Source organism: Dendrobium catenatum, unplaced genomic scaffold, assembly GCF_001605985.2.
Source record: "Dendrobium catenatum unplaced genomic scaffold, ASM160598v2 fragScaff_scaffold_1449, whole genome shotgun sequence".
Lineage (NCBI taxonomy): Eukaryota > Viridiplantae > Streptophyta > Magnoliopsida > Asparagales > Orchidaceae > Dendrobium > Dendrobium catenatum.
In genome coordinates, this window is record NW_021319911.1 from 605,566 (window position 1) to 625,322 (window position 19,757).

General features: G+C 32.9%; 1 protein-coding gene across 3 annotated transcripts in view; it reads left to right on the forward strand.

The window, feature by feature from the left end:
• Window positions 1–16,594, forward strand: part of LOC110095242 (BEACH domain-containing protein C2) — a 105,723-nt gene extending 89,129 nt beyond the window's left edge. For all 3 annotated transcript variants that reach the window (XM_028700115.1, XM_028700117.1, XM_028700116.1), the window contains 14 exons: window positions 253–322; window positions 1,078–1,161; window positions 1,253–1,309; window positions 1,384–1,452; window positions 1,536–1,622; window positions 1,711–1,827; window positions 4,484–4,630; window positions 4,775–4,859; window positions 4,944–5,064; window positions 11,329–11,425; window positions 11,504–11,617; window positions 13,006–13,375; window positions 14,922–15,697; window positions 16,253–16,594. In XM_028700115.1, the coding sequence (XP_028555948.1) occupies window positions 253–322; window positions 1,078–1,161; window positions 1,253–1,309; window positions 1,384–1,452; window positions 1,536–1,622; window positions 1,711–1,827; window positions 4,484–4,630; window positions 4,775–4,859; window positions 4,944–5,064; window positions 11,329–11,425; window positions 11,504–11,617; window positions 13,006–13,375; window positions 14,922–15,697; window positions 16,253–16,381 (2,323 nt within the window). In that variant the 3' untranslated portion in view covers window positions 16,382–16,594. The remainder of the gene's footprint in view (window positions 1–252; window positions 323–1,077; window positions 1,162–1,252; window positions 1,310–1,383; window positions 1,453–1,535; window positions 1,623–1,710; window positions 1,828–4,483; window positions 4,631–4,774; window positions 4,860–4,943; window positions 5,065–11,328; window positions 11,426–11,503; window positions 11,618–13,005; window positions 13,376–14,921; window positions 15,698–16,252) is intronic.
• Window positions 16,595–19,757: the final 3,163 nt, after the last annotated feature.

Genomic DNA, 19,757 nt, shown 5'->3' on the forward strand with positions numbered 1-19,757 from the left:
GGTTCACAATAATTGGATATATTCCTTCATGCTATTACCCCTTGCATATATGACATTTCTTTAAATTGATTTGCAATGCTTGAGGGTAGGTTGTTTTGTATCTCATAAGTATTTTGATTATGCTTATTTCTTGAAACTAGATGGAAAATACTCTAACTTCCCTTTTATTCAAATTACTCACAATACATTGAATTAAATTATGTTTCATTGCATCTCTTTCATTTATTCATCCTAGTTGTTTGCTTTTTGTAGATATTTTTTGAGAAGAAGTGCTTTAGAATTTTTTATGGCTGATCGGTCGAATTACTTCTTTGACTTTGGGGTAAAATCTTTCTAAATCTTTCATTCAATTTCCTCATATGTCTGATTAAAAATATTCACGTGTGGTTTATTTGTCACTAATGAGTATTTTTGTCTGCATAACCTATTTCATCCTTTCAAGTTGCACTCACTTAGAAATTGTACTATTTAGCATCGTGGAAATATTATGTATGCATGCATGCATGCTTATATGTACATAAATTTTCCTTGACATGCCTTATATCCACTTGGATAAAAGCGGGCATGCATCCATATAAAGATTTGCATGCGTACATGCATGCTTGAATGGTTGCACATGTATATTTTCCTATGTGCCACTGTGTTTCTTTCTTCTGAAATTTAATACTTAACACTAGATCAGTTTATCTGAGATTGGTCGAGCCACCATATAATTCTTGGGGAAATGATATTTCAGACAATTGATCATTAAAATTATAAATACAATTTTATTTCATATGGAATAAATATATGCCTTGTGCAATTTCTCTTTATTTTCTCTTAAAAAAAACTCCATTTAATGTATATTTTGTTGATTTGAGAGTTGTTTGTTGATATTCGTTAAGGATTTAGTTCTTCTGGTTAAAACATAAATAAGATTCCTTTCTAAAAGAACATATGACTTCCAAAAGTGGTTTGTACCATTTTGACAATGAGAAAATAATGAACCTAAAGGGAAAGTAATGGACTTAAAGCCTTTAGAGTATCAGCTGGCCTGTTTGTACATATAAATTTGTTTGTATTTTTCATTTGATTCAGAGTATTGAAGGATGCAAGGTTGCTTTTCGTGGTATAATTCAGGCACACCCTCCTCATGTGCATGATATATTCTTCACAGCAACGGTTAGCTCCACCTTCACTCCAACTACTCCTTTTTTTCTATTTTAATGTGTAACTTAACTATAGCTGTGTTCATTTACCCAATTTATTTTAGGGACCTGATGCAATTCTTAGAAAAACTCAGCTTATGGAGCGTTGGGCAAGGTGGGAGGTAAGCCTTCTGGTCTGCATGTCATTTTACAGTTGGCAAAACAAGTTCATGATTTCATTTATTCCTTGCCACAGATTAGCAACTTCGAATATCTAATGGAACTCAACACCCTAGCTGGCCGTAGTTACAATGATATCACACAGGTTAATAACATAAGAGTTGTGTTAATGATCTTTCAATCTAGTATTTCACTGTTTATATTCTGAATATCCTGTGTTTTCTGCAGTATCCTATTTTTCCATGGATCTTGGCAGATTATTATTCTAAAACATTAAATCTTGAAGATCCTTCTTCTTATAGAGATCTTTCGAAGGTATCTATGGGGACTGTTTCTTTAATGTTTTTTTTTTTCCTTTCATTATTATAGCATTTTGTTTGACTTATCTAGTTGTACTGTACAGCCAATTGGTGCTTTAAATCCTGACAGGCTAAAGAAGTTCCAAGAGAGATACTCGACCTTTGATGATCCCATCATCCCCAAGTTCCACTATGGCTCACATTATTCTAGTGCCCGAACGGTATTTGTTTTTTTTTTTCCGAACGGTATTTGTTGATTCATGTACATTTATAGATTTTAGCAGTTGTTTGACTATTTTTACATTTATATGTTGATATTTTTTGAAAGTATAAGTCTATATTTTAATACATGGTTTCTTAAGCTAGCTATTTTGTTTCTGGATTAGTGAATGGCGATCTATGTGGTTTAGTCAAGAATGGCCTACATTAATGGGGTCAGTAGGCACTGATAAATTCAGTATCAAATATTATGGAGTATAAATTTGAGAGGAGGACCCTATATATATATATATATATATATAGCCTTGGCAAGGGAGATTGCTTGCGGTGATTTTTCGCTCAAAATTGGGCGAGTTTATTTAACCTTAAAAATGAACTAAAACACTTTACACTACATCTCTTTTATTTTATTTTGCTTTTCTTTTTCATCAAACCAAACACCAAAATTTTTAAAACCTATGTAAATGAGTAACTTTAGACCCATTTTACTTCAAACTAAACAACCTCTATGAAAATTTTGAGCAACATTTGAAAAAAAAAAAAAAAATCATCCTTTCTCTTAGTCTACAAGATACAAATAACTAGATCCTCTCACTTTCTGTCTCCTTTGTGTTTTTCATCTTCCTTGTCATGTGATTCACAGATTGTTACCCTTATTGAAGCTCATTAATCTCTTATTGGTTGTGTGAAGGGAGGCTTTGATTGCTATTTGTTTTTTTCTGCTTGGGACTGGAATCATTTAGGGGCTTTGATTTAGTAGAGTAGGGATAGATTAGGGCATTAGGGGAATTTTTTTAAAAAATGCCCCCATAGAGTGATATGAATGCGAGCAACCACATTATGAGAAGATTGAAAAGTTTTTATGTCAACATTTTTTCATGACTTAAAGATCAATTCGTTTATTCACTACATGTTATCTCTCCTCATTATGGGATCCTAAAATTAGTCCAGTTGTCAATCTTTTTGAGCTAACCTTTTATCATGAATGATTTTGATTCTTGTAATGCGTCTGATCCTAATTTTAAGATATTATCATAGAACCTTTAAACTACTATCGCACATAATGTTAGCTTTGTCATGCTTTGTTCCTTCTAATTAATGATCTTACACTTTTGCTAATTATTAATTTCCTAGGGGAGATTCAGAGAAAATTTTTCATTAATTTATTTTTTATTTTTTTATCTATGCTACATCTGCAGCCTCTTTTTCTTCTCTACTGTGACCTCCTATAAGTTCCTTAAAATTGATTCATAAGATTGTGATTCATTTACTTTGGATTTGGAGTTAATGGGCTTCATATAAAACTTCCTAAATCAGGTCTGATCCCTTTGGTATCCACAAATGCATTTCTTCTGATTCGTTCCTATTCATTCACAGAGATCCTTTCTTTTGCCTGATTGTTATTGATCAGAACGAAGTTATACGGAACAATCTCTAATTTATAAAAATAAATAAATATAAAAAAAAATTGTTATTGATCAATAAACTTCTTGTATTCAGAGTTAGTCTTTTGGGCAGAGCTCTCTGATTATTTCCTCCAAAGTAGGGTAAATAGGCATATAATTTAAGCTAACTATGATTATGAGTTTTAAATGTTAAAGAATTTGATGTTTTCTCTGTTGCACCCTACGTTGTTGTGGTAGGAGGGGTGATGTGGAGTGTAACACTTTATTAGTGTTGTATGCCAATGCATGAATACCCCTACTGAAGATCAAATAGAATCTTTTAACCACATTCTTAGGTACTGCTAGATAATACCAGTTAAGATCTATTATATATCAAGTCATACAATAAGAAAATTAAATTTTTCATAGATGCTGACAAAGATTCACCTATAGCTAGTATACTTATGTATAGGGAAACCTTGTCAAATGGAGAGATAAGAAACAATTTGTGGTCTCAAGAAGCAAGCTAAAGTTGAATACACGGCAGTGACACTTAGTATTTGTGAATGAATTCGATTAAAATGACTGTTAGGAAAGCTAAACTATCATGTGATTTTTTTTTTTAAATGCTATATGATAACCACATTGTCATAAATATTATAATTAATACTATTATTATGATAAGACTGAACACATTGAGATATATTGCATTTTGTCATAGACAATTGAAAATGAACTAGCAAACTAAATTTTGTTCCAACAAACTCTCAAACCACAAATATTCTCACTCAGGCTATATCCATAATGAGTTTTGATAATCTAATTGACAATTTGGATATGATCAACATATTTAAACTTGTCTGAAGGAGATTGTTGATATAATATTGAAATCATGTCCAACGCTATTCCACCTACAACAATCCATTAATTTGCTTTCAACTTTTCATATACTATAATCCAGCAATTTGTGGATATCAGGTTTCCTCTACAGCAATTCAACAATCCGCAAATAACAACTTTCTATTTATCTTGTGTAGTTGGTTCTACATTTTAAAATTAAAGTCTGCTTTTCGGTTTTTTTTCTTTTATTTATAGCTCTCTCTAGCTATTTATTTATAACTTCGTTCATCCTTTTTATATAAAACAATATGATAAAATTCAATCAACTTATTTTGTGACTCTTCTCTCTTCTCATTCTAATTTTCATGACTTTTATAAATTCATGTTGAAGTTTGATTATCATTTTCTATCTGATATTAATGACTTTTTCCAGGTCATGTATTTCTTATTCAGAGTCGAACCATTTACCACTCTTTCTACCAAATTAGGAGGTGGATCTGGCCGTGCTGATCAAATGTTTTCTGATATTGGTCATTCATGGAATAATGTCCTGGAGGACATGAGTGATGTGAAAGAATTGGTAGATGTCTTCTTAAGTTAAATAATATATTGGCTAGATTTTCTAAGCATTTTGTCTATAAAGATTTTCGGCCTTCTCTTTCTGTACATTTCAGGTTACACATTTCATTTTAGCATCTGATTATTTTATGTTGATATTCTCTAGGTGCCAGAGTTGTTTTACCTCCCTGAGATTCTAAGTAACGAAAACAATATTGATATTGGCATAAACCAGTCAGGGAGAAGGCAAGGTGAATTCACTTGATCATCATTGGCTGATGTAATATAATGCGTAGAATTTATGCCAATCCTCATTTTTTATCCACTTTTCCCAGATTCTGTTAAACTACCACCATGGGCTGACAATCCGGTTGATTTCATTTATTTGCATCACCGTGCTTTAGAGAGTGAACACGTTTCTTCGCATCTACATGAATGGATTGACCTCATATTTGGGTATGTCAGTTTTTTTCTTAGTTTATGAAAGCAGTGGATCCTAATCCTACTATAAAAAGTTAGTAATTACTAAAATCCCTTTGACTTATTTAATTTGCACATCATGGGATATTCTATTTATTTTATGGAGAAGCTGAATTCCCAAGCACCAACACGCACACATACACATTTTGTTCCTCAAACCCTGTGGAAGGAACTGTTGTTCTTAACCAGAATGGAAGACATGCGAATTGAAATATTCTATTTAATCTACATATGCTCTCATGCGTGAACTTCCAAATATATTCCTTAATTCTTTCATCTCCCTAATGCATATCAACCTTCTCCTCCAAAAGCCCTAGAAACCTGAAAATTATACTGTCTTTTGGCCTCTCCATCCCTCAAACCGTTGACCCATCTCTACTAAACTTATGTTGCTTGAATTGTCTCAGTAGGTAAGAAGTGGCTGAGATCATTCGAAGGACTGTGTGGCTAGAGATTTGAAACTCTGGGATCTAAGAGGAAAAACAGAAGTAGAAATTATGACTATAGCTAACGGTGACTTAAAATTTAATTTTGTATCTGATGCGGATGTTAATGTTGAACATTTAGGGCCAGACATGTATGCTTCGAATTTGCATACCAACTTTATAATTAAAATTTTCATTTACTCATTACTAGGGATATTTATCATTTCTATTAATAAAACACTTAAATTTGACATGATTGGTCAAGATTTGATTTAAAGCTCTTTGATGAATTATCACCATAAAATTTGTATTATTTGGAATGCAAATTTTTTTTTAAAGGAAATTTTTGGGCTCCAAAAATTGGCGCCTCGGGCTATCCACACCCTTTTTTTGTCGACGGGGAGAATTTTAACGAATTAAATTTTGAGATCAATTTTTAGAAGGCAAATTGAATTTTAGATCAGACACTGCTCAGAGATTTTGCCCTTATTTTACGAGGACTTTATGACCTGAGACCTAGTTTCTCATATACACAAGCCTTTATAGTTAACTACTCCCGAAAACAAGAGAATACTTTTGATTAAAGCTAGTTATTAAATAGATACTAGATATCTAGCATATAGTAGCAGTAGCTTTTTGGATTTGGAAATTGGATTTCTAGGGTTTTCAAGATTTGAAATTTATCACCATATACTTAAACTAAGTGATGGGGAATGATGATGGGCCCTATCAAGATCTACAGTTTCGTCATCCTAGGTTATCATAGTCCCTAGTCTAATAGTCATAAGAGATAGTCGTCTAACCTGACTGAAGAATCTTTGTCAACAGCTAAGGGTTGTATTGTCCAATGGTACCTTATAGATATGGGTTGAATGTTTGCCTAAGCGGACAAATTTAAGTCGAATTTAGCTTACAGAGGGTTTTGTGCCCTTTCAAATATATTATATGATTCATTACTCAATAGTTTGAAGTCATTAGAAACCACATGAGCTCTAGCTATGATCATAATTTAGTAGTACTATTTGATGGCAAAATCATCCAATCAAAGGGCCTCGATCATAATCATTTACATGTAGTGTTATTTGGTAAAAAAATCACCAATTAGAGAACACGTGCTACATCCTTAATAGCGAGAGATAGTTTGAGAATAAATCTTAGTGATACATCTGACATGACGTTCGCTCTTTGTGAGTTAAGGCTATACTCAAATTTAACCTTCTCGACAAACTATTGCAGAGGGCGGAGATGTATGTTGCTTTGAATTTTGTAGAATATTAGATTTGGAATTTTATTTAAACTTGAGCCCCTAACAATTAACTTTGGAATTTTGGGTCATTTCTTTGAATCACATTCAACACGGCCATTTCGGGGTGATAATAAAGTTATTTTTAAAATATTGTATCTCCATCAAGGTTTTGGAGGTAATATAACTTATAGAATTTCCTTTGGTTGAATTTTTTTTCAACACTACCATCATCAAAGTTTATGGGTAACTTTGCTTTGTTATTTGAACATTGTCGACTGTTTACTTGCCAATAGAAAATCGGGTTCGACTTCTAATTTTTAGGGTTGTATAGATAGCCAAACCAAGAGTTTATATTATAATAAGTAAATTTTATTTGTAAGAGACCTTGGAAACTTAATATGAACATATAAAATTGAATATTCTGGTTAATTCAAAGCATGTTGTGTAACGACCTGTCCCGGATACTCGAATAAACAAGGCGGGAACAGATAATCAAATAGTTAATACATATTTTTAAATATATAAATATTTAAGCAACTAACATCCCAAATAAAATTAATGAGCTACTAACAAATTTACAAATTTTAACATATACATAAACTAGATTTTGTTTGTTTTCATTCGATTTCCTGCTGTAGACGTATTCTTTTCTTTCAGGCATTTTATTTTCAGAAGATTTACCTGAAATTTAAGTTTGATAATTTGAGTTTACATAGTAAACTCTGTAAATAATCACAGTTTATAGTATAACAGTTAAACATATATAAAAATAATCATGTTCCTTTGCCTTTCTCATATAGTTAACATGTTCATTATATTTCATAAGCTATAATATATTCATAACATTACATATGCTGTAGATTTTTATTATGTCTTTCAAATAACTTGTTTCTTTTTTCATTTTATCTATTCATTTTATTTATTCATTTACTCCTTTTTATTTCTTCATTTTCTCTTTCCATTTAATACAAGAGCACCGTTTATAGTTTGTACCAATGAAGATACAACCATTTTCATTTCTATTTCTATTTAACGTACACGAGTACGTTGCGTCCCCAATCAGTATTATAAGTGGGTAAAATTCTATAGTTGTATGCATACACCTTTTTCTTCCTTTAATACTTTCATTTTCATATAAATATTCATTTAGTTTATTTCATTTTCATCACATGTCATATTAATGTTTAAGGACATTATATATATATATATATATAATGATCTTCACTTAATCATTCTCAAATTTATTCTATATAAATATTTAATTATAATAAGTATTTAGGCATGATATAATGTTCAATAATAGCAATAAAATAAAAAAATAAAATTATTATAATTAACACAATCATCCACTTTATTCTTTTCTCAATTTTAATCATTTTATATAAATAAACATTCAATCACATATATGCCTCAACATAATAATTGTAATAAAAATAAAAAAGAAATCATAATTACTATAAAACACTTATAATTATTCATTTTCATTACTTCCGTGCATCAATCCCTTTCAACTTAATCTTTGAAATAAACTTCTAATACTCGTCCCAGCTCAAATATTTGAATTCTTCATTGTTCCAAATAATATTCCATATGTATCAATAATTGATAATCAAATTCTAAAATTAAATGTCGTCAAGATGATATTGCATTAATTTGATATCATTTAAAGACGTTTTCAAATACATTGGGCATCTTCTATATAATATTGAATGCTACTAACGATATCTTGAACATAGTTCATAATCTGTTGCAATCTCTAAAATTAATCAAAATTAATTACCTTTATTAAAGATTTTTTCCTCTTTGAATTGAGACTCACCAATTTGATTTATTCCTATTTAACAATCTTATATTTTTTTTCAGTCAGAGGAAATTAAATTTTATAAATTTCCTTATCTAAATTTGAATAGAAGAAAAATTTAATTAAAGATTCCTTCTTAGATTTAAATCACTCAAGAATTTGCACAAAAATGAACTAAATTGACAAACCTAACTTTCTTCTCCTTCTTCTTCCTCTTGGCTGATGCTTCTCGCATTCGTTTCATTCCACTGGAGTGAGTGGAGTGAGTGGAGTGAGTGAAATGGACATATATCTGTCTTGAGGAGTCGCAGCTTTTCACTCCCTTACGTGGTTCTTCGCTTGTTTGCACGGTTCTGTTCCCCCAACTTTTCCCCGCCCATGCTCGGCTCGCTGCTTCACCCGCTCGACCCATATGTTTCGCCCGTGCTTTAGTTAGGGTTGGTTCAACTGACCGGCCGAGCTAGTTCTTACACATTAGTTCTGCGAGTTTGTGCTTTTAATGAGCAAACCTTTCTTATTAGACACCTTAAAGTCCTAACGTGAACATAGAAAATTGAATATTCTGGTTAATCTAACAAGCATCGGTTTTGAGAGTTTATATTTTTAGTTAGTGAACTTTACTTATAAGAGGTGCTGAAGATCTAATGCGATTATATAAAATTAAATACTTGATGCAAGACAACTAGAAAGAAAAGTCAAATAGGAGAACACTAGGCAAATGAAACCGAACTCGATTCAATCTAGAATGCAGACATCCAAACAAACACCAAAACGAACAAAAAGTTGAACAAACGAAACAAAATAACAAAATAAAAACACTATCCTCAGACAACCGACAAGCGGTTTCCTCACATGCAATGAACAGTAGGTAAAATATGATAAAGTGCTTAGGGCTTGCAAACCAAGGGTCCACCACAACAATAAGGTCCAACGTCCAACCAAACTCTTCCGGCAAATGTCTCCAAATCAGCCAACAAACACCTCCCAATAGCTCAAGAGGAAGGATACAAGTGGAGTGGAACTTGCGTAGAGAAGAAGAGATTAGAAGTCAAGACGAAATGGAGAGGAGGAAGAGATATTTGGAACAAGCTCGCAAGCTTTTCCAAGAGAAGAGAAGAAACCCTCAGGTTTTTTTAGAGACTTTCTCAAGTTAATCAACAAGCTCTTCATGACAAAAACCCCTCATATTTATAGGAGAAAAAGGGGAGCTAAATAGCCAATTTCCATCTCCAACCGAACCAATCAGGTAAGAGGAAAATAAGGCCAGCAGGCAACACAAAACAACACCCGAAAAGACAGCACAAGAACCGGGTAGAGGCAGCCACGGGAAAGAAGGGAAGAAACCGAAAAGGCAACACAGGGGACCGGAACCAGACTAGTAAAGGGAGGAGAACCAACCACGGGAGCAACACCAGGGAGAAACCGAGAGGACACAAAGAAGGGGAAGAGGCAAGCTCCAACTCCACATAATGAGCTAAAAGAAGAATACTTTTTCAAATTTATGAGCTAAAATAGTGCAATTACTCCAAATAATGAGCCAAAAATTAGCTCAAGCATTAATGAGTTAGCACTAAGTAGATCCTAAATTATAGCTCAAAGCCAAAACAACCAAAGCCCAACCCGAGAGTAGCCAAAGCCCATAGAACCCAAAAGCTAGCACACCCAAGGTTTGCCATGCCTAAGCACATCCTACTCATGATCATTAGATGTTTTTCATCATTGTCTGGTTCTACTGCATGGGGTTCTTACTTAGGCGAATTCGATGTCATGATCGCAACGACGCAATCTGTTTTGTAATCGAAGGTCGTTTGACCCTTTAAGTGATGCACTACGCCGACGCTCGCGTTGCTTAAATCTTCGTTTTCACCTCTTTTTGCATGTTTTGATGTGTATGGGTCAAGATAAATAAATGGGGATATTATTAGTAGATTTGAAGTTGGATGGTTGAAGTGGATGAATGCATCGAGTCTGTTATGTGACAGAAAAATATCCCTCAAACTTAAGGGAAAATTCTATAAGATGATGTTGAGACGTGTAATGCTTTATGGTGCAGAATGTTGGCCATTAAAAGGGAAGAATAAAATTAAATTAAGTGTTACAGAGATGAGGATGCTCAGGTGTATGAGTGGCTTCACTCTTAGAGATATAATGCGAAACTAGCATATGTGTGAAAAGGTTGGAAGTAGTTCTAGTGGCAAATAATATTAGCAAAAGTCATCTTAGATGGTTTGGGCACATTAAATGTTGGCCTTCTGAGAGTAGATGTGTTACATTTGGCTTATATTAAAAAAGGTAGAGGTAGACCTAAAAAATTTGGTTAGAAAAAAACTTTTTTTTATTATATTTAAATGAAAATTTGACTCTTAACAGGACATAATAGAGAAAAAGGATTCATGTAGCCGACCCCTATGTAATGAGATAAAGTAGTGATGTTATTGTTGTTGTTGTTTTAGGACTTAAATTCTTTGATTAAGTTGCGCTTCCATCCAAACATCATGTCTCCTTAAACTCAATACCCTTATTGAATGTTGGATTTAAACATTAGGTCATCTCAGTATGCAACCACAATCAAGTGTGCATGCAACCACCTTTACATCAATCTTCATTCGCATCATGCTTACAATAACCATGAACTTGTAATCCATGCCTAATCATTCAAAAAATAATTGTCATAAATGATCTATATGCATTGTGGAGTTATTCGCATTGATAGTCTTTTGTATTATTTATTTTACCTTCCCGATGTTTAATTATTATTATTTATTCAGGTACAAGCAATGTGGTGAGGAAGCTGTATCAGCAAATAATGTCTTTTTCTATACTTCCTATGAAGGGAGAATTGACGTCGATAAAATAATGGACCCGGTATACATAATCTGGTTGTTATTATTATTATTTTTTAATATGATGCTATTAATCTCATTCCCTTAAAATTATATGTAGGTGCATCGCCTTGATGCGCGAAAGCAGATTGCATACTTTGGACAAATTCCATCACAATTGTTGGCTGTCCCGCATTTAAAGAGGAAACCATTAACAGAAATCCTAAAGTTGCAGGTATATACTTCACTTGATTTTATCAATTCCACAATGGCTTAACTAAATTAACCTTATATTGTGGCAGCTACAATTTGCTTAGGGATTAATTAATATGCGTATTTTTGTCGTGTCTTTTCTGAAACATTCATCACACATTCGTCAAAGAATCTATCCATTCAGGGGAACAATTTTTTTGGTCCAATCCAGTTAATATTTTTATTTTTCTGTTTAATTTCATTGTCTAGAAGTTCCACTCTATGAGATTGAAAGAAATTTCATTTATGATTTTTTTTTTAATGCCATGCTAACTATTTATAAAAAATGCATGCTTAATTTAGTTTTGATATTTTCTCCCCCTGCTTGTATAATGTTTTACTTAAATATGACTCAGATGGAGAGAGGGCATATGCATATGCCTTGATCTTTGTTTTCTGTAGTTCAATTATTCCATCTTTTTTTTCTTTTTTTAGTCAACCCTAAAACTCGATTAATGCAACGCAGTTTATTCTAATGAAGTTCTTGATTGATAAGGTGAAAATTTTATTGAATGTGAAAATAGAGGAAAGCTTTACACTACAAGGAGCTTAAAATAAGTGAAGCAATACTTATTGAGCTAAGGGTCTTATGTTGCATAGTTATAAATACAATCACACAATTTTGATAGAATATTATGAAACTTAAGATGTGGTTTAGATATCTTTGATATTTTTTACAAAATATTAGGCATTTAGATGAAGAAATGATAGGAAAAGAACTGAATGCTCAAAAAAGATCCACCATAGTATTATGTAACAAAAGAAAAGCATGAAATGTGAGAAGTTTATAGAAATGACCATAGGAGCTGCTATATAATATGTATATTAATGTTTCTTTATGAAGATGACACATGCAAATATATTGAATTTGGTAGAAATAAGAGTGTGAACATGGATTGTAACAGAATTACTAGATAGTTTTTGAAATGGTTAAGAGCAGGAAATTTATTGTAATGTGGTCGAAGGTGGATTTTTTTTTTTTGGGGGGGGGGGGGCATGTGCAATGCTTTAAAGATGATGCTTTAGTAGGAACTATAGCTATTGTTAGAAATTAGAAAGGAATAGGGGTAGTACATATGTTCAAAAAGATTTAGCCAATTTAAAATTAACAACAAATGTAGCTTGAATAGGAATTTATGGCTGAGAACTTCCTAAGCTAAGCTAATCAATTTTCGGGTGAAAATGTTTATGGTAATGGCGATAATATTCTTCCATTTACTTTGCAGTCAACTATTTGCATATTATTAAGAAGTTGTTTATTTGTGGATTTAATGATTTTCTCATAACTTGGAATCAGTCCAGTTTGTGCATATCAGCCTTTGTTGATTACTAATCTGCATTATTCTTATTTGATTGCATCTGTCTATCCAGGTTATATTTCGAAATCCAAATGAAATTCAACCATACGCAATTCCACATCCTGAACGATGCAATGTTCCTGCTGCTTCTATTTATGCCTCAGATGATTCTGTTGTAATTGTCGATTTACTTGCACCTGCAGCAAACGTTGTGCAGCACAAATGGCGACCAAATACTCCTGATGTCCATGGTAATCCTTTCCTGTTTTATCATGGGAAAGCTGCTCCAACTTCCGCCGGTGGAGCCCTTGTCCGCATGTTTAAAGGGCCAGCAGGATTGGTGTCTGATGATTGGCATTTTCCTCGTGCTCTTGCATTTGCTGCATCAGGAATACGAAGTTCTGCCGTTGTTGCTATAACACATGATAATGAAATTATCACCGGTAAGTGTATGCTCCTATTTGATTGGGAATTTGATAGGAAACACGTGTAGATCTCAAGTATTTCCTATCAATCCTCAGAAAACAACAAGAATTCTCCACAAAAATCCCCACAAAACCACAAAACAGTAGATAATTTGTATTATTTGATGAAAGGGAAACGGAAAATACCAAGATACAATTGATCCTCTATTCGAGAGGAGGATCTTTCTCTCCCAAATTTCTAGACGCTGCTAGAGCCCAAAGAAACTAAGAGATCTCAAATTTCAGCCAAATTCAATATGCGCTAACCCTAGGAGAACAAACTATTTAATGCATACAATCCAAAAGGAAATCTCTAAACGGTCCCTACATTCAAATTTTCCTCCTAATTCCTTAAAAGTCCTTCCTAAACAACTTTTTCCTACCCGTGCGATTGGATTGTGTGTATAAGAAGGCGGAACATCTCCGCCTATTTCGCATGGGCCGGTTATGTTGGACCGGTCTAATAGAATTTCAAATATCTATGATCTTAATTTGTGTATATGGTGACAGCCTCTTTTTGCTCTAAAATCTTTGATGAAAATAGTTGATAACCAGATAAGCATAACTATTTTTTTGCTATGTCAAGAAATGGCAAGATATATTTATTTGAATGGTATGTACATAGAGGATTGGTACAAAGTAACAGGGAGGCATTATAACAAACTTGGCATTTAGCGTTTAGGTATAACCTTTTTTTTAACGGTAGGTTTACAATCATTTGCATTTTGAATTACGTGTCTATGGAGCTGAAAGCCTTCAACTTCCTTTTGCTTCTCAGCTTTCCAGTATCCAGTGAGTCGGAATTGCATGCATTGAAAAGTTTCCTAAATTTTGAATAACTAAATGAAAATCGGTAGAATTAAGTAGATATCGTCAATAAAGTTCAATGTTCCTGAGTCTAAAAAGTATGATTGGCAATTAGGATTGGTACAAAGAAACAAGGAGGCAATATAACAAACTTGTTTTTTCTTTTTCTTTTTTTTGGTTGATCGAGAAAATGGGACACTTCTTATTGAACATGTTGTCCATTTTAGACGGAGTATGCTTGTCTCGGAAAATAGGCTATGTTCACGCAACGTGTATGATTTTTGACATAACCATCTGTAAAAATCACTGTGGAATCTCCAATATTGGTTGTTTTTTTATGCTTAGGTGCTACATTTTCATTCGTTCCATTCTTCATTAAACATGATTATAAATGGGCGATTTTAATAAGATAGGTATGATCCAAACATACGCGAATCCACCTTAAGGCCAGAGGGGCAATTGTCCCTTCCCCCCCTGAAAAAATAAAAAAAAAATTCTTTATTATATGATTCTTTAGGTAATTTGTCCCCCTCTATATGTATTTTTAGTCTTTATTATGAATAAAAAATTTTATATTTTTACTTATAAACTTTACCCCTGAAAATTAAGGCTGGATCTGCTCCTGGATACAAGTATAGCTCGAATCATTTGGTATTGTTAGATCAATTATTTCTCTTCTTTTAATGGTTCATGCTAATGATTTTGTGTGAATACATAGGAGGACATGCTGATAATTCTATCAAGCTGATATCAGCAGATCAAGCGAAGACCATCGAAACTGCATCAGGCCATTGTGCACCTGTAACTTGCCTTGCACTCTCTCCAGATTCTAATTATCTAGTAACAGGGTCCCGAGACACAACTGTGATTTTTTGGAGAGTACATCGGCTGTTCCTTTCAAACCTACAAAATGCTTCAGCACCCTCTTCTTCTTCTCCAAACACCCTAACTACTCCTGTAACAGTTAGTAACAATAGCAGCGCTCCGCAAACCCGCCAAAAACGCCGCATTGAAGGGCCTATCCATGTCTTGAGAGGACATCGCGGCGAGGTCCTCTGCTGCGCCGTTAATTCCGACATCGGCATCATTGCTTCAAGCTCAAGCTCCTCTGGTGTGCTTCTACATTCCTTAAGGAAGGGCCGGTTGTTGCGAAAGTTAGATATTCTTGAGGCCCATGCTATCAATCTTTCATCTCAAGGAGTTATACTTACTTGGAATGAGCATGAAAAGATGTTCTGCACTTTTACTGTCAATGGAATATCAATTGCCACTACAACCTTCTCGCCCTTTTCAGGCCGAATCAGTTGTATTCAGATTTCAATTGATGGGGAAAATGCCTTGATTGGTACCTCTTCTTGTAAAGATGGCAAGGCAAATGCCGAGGCTTTCTTGTCAGAATCTGAAGCATCAAATGTAGTAAATTTCAAGTCGACTTCAAATCGGCAAAGTATTCCAATTCCATCCATTTGCTTTCTCAATTTGCATTCTTTGAAGGTAATTATAGCCAAACACACTTCTCTCTTTTTTTTTTTAAATTTTTTAAGAAAAAGGTCAAAATGGTTATTCCTAGACTATCTATTGTGTCCAATTTAGGCTTTGTTTGAGACGGCTTTCTTATCGCTTCTTAAAACAGTTTTTTAGTATACAATTTTTAATTTTTGTACTAAAAAACTGATTTAAGAAGTCGTAAGAAAACTGTCTCAAACGAAGCCTTAATCCATTAACTACTCAAAATTAATCTAAAATAGTTCATCGATAACTTAAATCTGATTCAAAATAATCATGTTTGAGGAGTTAAGGGACTAAATTGAACATATTTATAGCTTGAGACTAAGGTTTCGTTTGGGACAGTTTTCTTACTGCTTCATAAAGTTGCTTTTTAGTATAAAAAATTAATTTTTTGTACTAAAAAGCTGCTTTAAGAAGCAGTAAGAAACCCGTCCCAAACGAAGCCTAAAATGATCTCATGTAAATAGTCCAAAGTATCATTTTCACATTCTTCTCCATTTCCCCATTAAAAGTTCTCAAGAACATAATATTTCTTTGCAGGTATTCCATACTTTGGCACTAAGTGAAGGCCAAGATATCACTGCCTTTGCACTCAATGAGGATAATACGCATCTTCTGGCTTCCACAGCAGATAAGCAATTAATAGTATTCACTAATCCTACTATGTAAGTTCCAGTGATAGCCTGTAAATCTTAATTCTATATTTCTCATTAAACTTATTGATTTTGTATACAAAACAAAGCTCCCATGCTGTGCCTGTTGTGTAGGCATTATAGTTTAGTTATATATCTTCAAGTTGAAATGTATGATGGTGTAGAAATACAATTGATTGGCTCTCTTTTATGGGTTTTAAATGAGTTCAACTGCTACATTTTTTTTTTCTAATTTAGGTTTTATTTGGGTAGTTTTTTTTTTATTATTTTTAAGGCCGTTTTTAGTACGAAGTTTTTTTTTTAACTTAAAAATTTTGTACTAAAAAGCTGTTTTAAGAAAGCAATAAAAAAGTTATTCCAAACAAAGCCTAATTTTCTTTAGATTCACACTTCCCAACATACTTGATAAGTTTCTTATACTATCTTCCATTTTGTTATTATTTTTTCATCTCTTTCAAGAAATTTCAATGCGAGGGAGTTATTTTTTATGATAGTTTTCAAAAAAAATTATTTTTTCTACGATAATTTTATAATTATTTCTATTAAAAATTATAGTCATATCGAATAAATCCTTAGTCAATGTTAATGGTTATATTTATTGATTGACATTGACTAAAAAATTTAATTGTTTATTCGGGTATTGATGCCTTGGTTGCCTTCTCCTAGAAAGGACTGGTGTATGTTGGTTTAGGGTTTAGGAAATTTATGCTGTGTTTGGGAATGATTTTTTTATTAGTTTTTAAAGTAATTTTTTAGTTAAATTTTTTCTAATTATAAAAATTTTGTACTAAAAAAATGATTTAAAAAGTAGTAAGAAAATTGTTTCAAATGAAACATTAAAATTTTGAATTCATTAAATGTTATTAGGAACGAATTAGAGAGGGAAACAAAATTGAGTTAGATGTACAAATGACAAAATTATAATAATAATAATTTGCTTGAAATTATAAGTCATGTTATTACATATTTCCACTTTAAGGTCAATTTTTTACAATATTATGTGATTAAATTAATTAAATGTTTTGATATATTTTCTCTAATGTGAATGCCCATTTATTCGGTTCTCTTCAGAGAAAAAAAAAATTGACATTATAAGCATCATATATTAGGATAAATTTATGCGCACATCATATACATAAGTTTTAAACACTATAAAAAAAAAAGAGTTTTAAACACTATTTTTTAATTGGTAGCTAAATCTTCCAAACACTATAGTTTCAGTTAGTTTTTTTGTTGTTTTTTAAAATAATTTTCTAGTAAAAAAACTTTTAGTTCAAATTTCTTTTTACTAAAAACCTGCCTTGAAAGCAGAAAAAAATAATCCCAAATAAAACTTAAAACAAGATGAACTATATATATAGTTTCTTTCTTTTGTGATTTGAATTCAAGTTTTTTTTTTTTTTTTTTTTTGACATTTAGGCCATTTAAGGCAAACTCACACACACAACGAATACACATGGACTCGAACCTTGGACTTCTAAGTTGGAAGCCTAAGCTTTCAACCAATAGGCCAAAGAGAGTTGTGTATTTGAATTCAAGTTAGTTGTAGAAGCATCTAAATGTACTTCAAATCATATGTGATGTCATGCATTATGTAATATAATCTACTTTCCTCTGTCCTTTCAGTTCATGACAGATGGTTGGGCTGAAGAGCCTCAATGTAGTTGAGCTTCTATATGGAGAATATATTATAATTTGAACAATTGTAAAATGGCTTTAGGGGTTGTTTGATTGGAATATAAAAGAGTGTGCGTTATTTTGAATGTACGTGGTCTGAAAATTTAAGTGCTTGGTTGGATGAAAAAGGAATGCAAAATAAAGTAAAATAAATGTAGTGTAAATCATTATAAATTCATTTTTGAAGTAAATCAAACTCACATAGTTTTGAGCAAAAATTGTTTATATCACAAGCATGATCACTTGATCGCCGCCCACCACTGTTGTTGTTGGTCGCCAACTGCCGCCCACCAGCCACCACCACAGTCGGCCGCCACTACCTCCCCTTTGCCCCACTAGCCACCGCTACCGCCGCTCGCAATAGCCCACCGTCGCTGCCAGCCGCTATCGGCCACAACCCGGCCAACTCATCGGCCGTTATTATCTTTAAAATTTACACTACATTCAGTACTTCTAATAAAAAAAAATCATTTGCATTTACTTTACATGCATCTAAATAACTCCAAAGTATTTTTTAGATTATATTTCTTTTACATTATGTTTCCCCTTAATCGAAAGTTCATCAAAGTTCTTTATAAAATTTTGAAAATCTAAGCCCACAATAAAAGTTCCTAAAGAGCTCTTAGTTCATTGAGCATTAAATAGGCAACGGTGATATGTTCTCACATGCAACTAATTGGAATTGGAGTTGACAAAGGATAAAGGTATGACTATGTGCTGTGGCAGCTTTTAAGTCCACTTACTATAAAGATGATCCGCACATAGAATTATTTAGTAAAAATGAATTATCATAAATATCATATAAATTTTTTATATTTATATGTTAAATACATAAACTATATTTTATTTAAAATAAATTAATATTTTGATGAGATATAAATTAGAATGTTATATAAATAAATATAAAAAATTAAAAATAAATATATTAATAAAAAAAATGTTGTGATGTGTTGGTTTCATTTGGTATTAGGAGTGTAAGTGAGTTGAGCCGGCTCGTAAATCAAGCTTATCAAGCCAAGAGCTCAAGCTCAAGCTCAAACTTGAGCTTGATGAGGCTCGGCTCGTGAGCAGGCTCATCATTAATTAATTATCTAATGAAATATTAATATATTAGTGTAATATATAGCTGGTGGCGGCGGGAAGAAGGAATTCTAGTTCGTGTGCGGGAATTTCGAAAGTAAGAACATTGTGGGCCTCTAAACACGAACGAAATGAGAATTTTGAATGGCTGGGCGGGAATCAGGACGTCGGTTGTGGGCTTGCGTGTGAAATGCTCATGAACTAAATGATCGCTTGACGGTGGGCTCGCCTGCTGGAATTAGGACACTGGTCGCGGGCTCGTGTGCGAAACTCAAATGAACTAACGGGCCACTCGACGGTGGGCTCACTTGCGGGAAGAGGAGGAGGGCTCGCGTGCATAATTGAGCCATTTACACCCTATTTGAGATAGCTTTTGGCCACTATTTTTGTTGCTTTCAGGTTTTTTTTTTACTAAAAGATGCTTAAAAAATCATTAAGAAAGTTGTCCCCAATGAAATTAAATCTCTCCCTAAAATTTTTATTGAACAATTGTTGACCACACCACTATCTTGGAAATTTTATATGCTTTGTCCCATTTGAATTTTGTTTATTTAAAATTTAGGAACCGCGCAACTCTATTTAGTATAAAAGAGATGAGATGATCGTTTCGCTGGGTCGCGACCAAAGAACTGGGT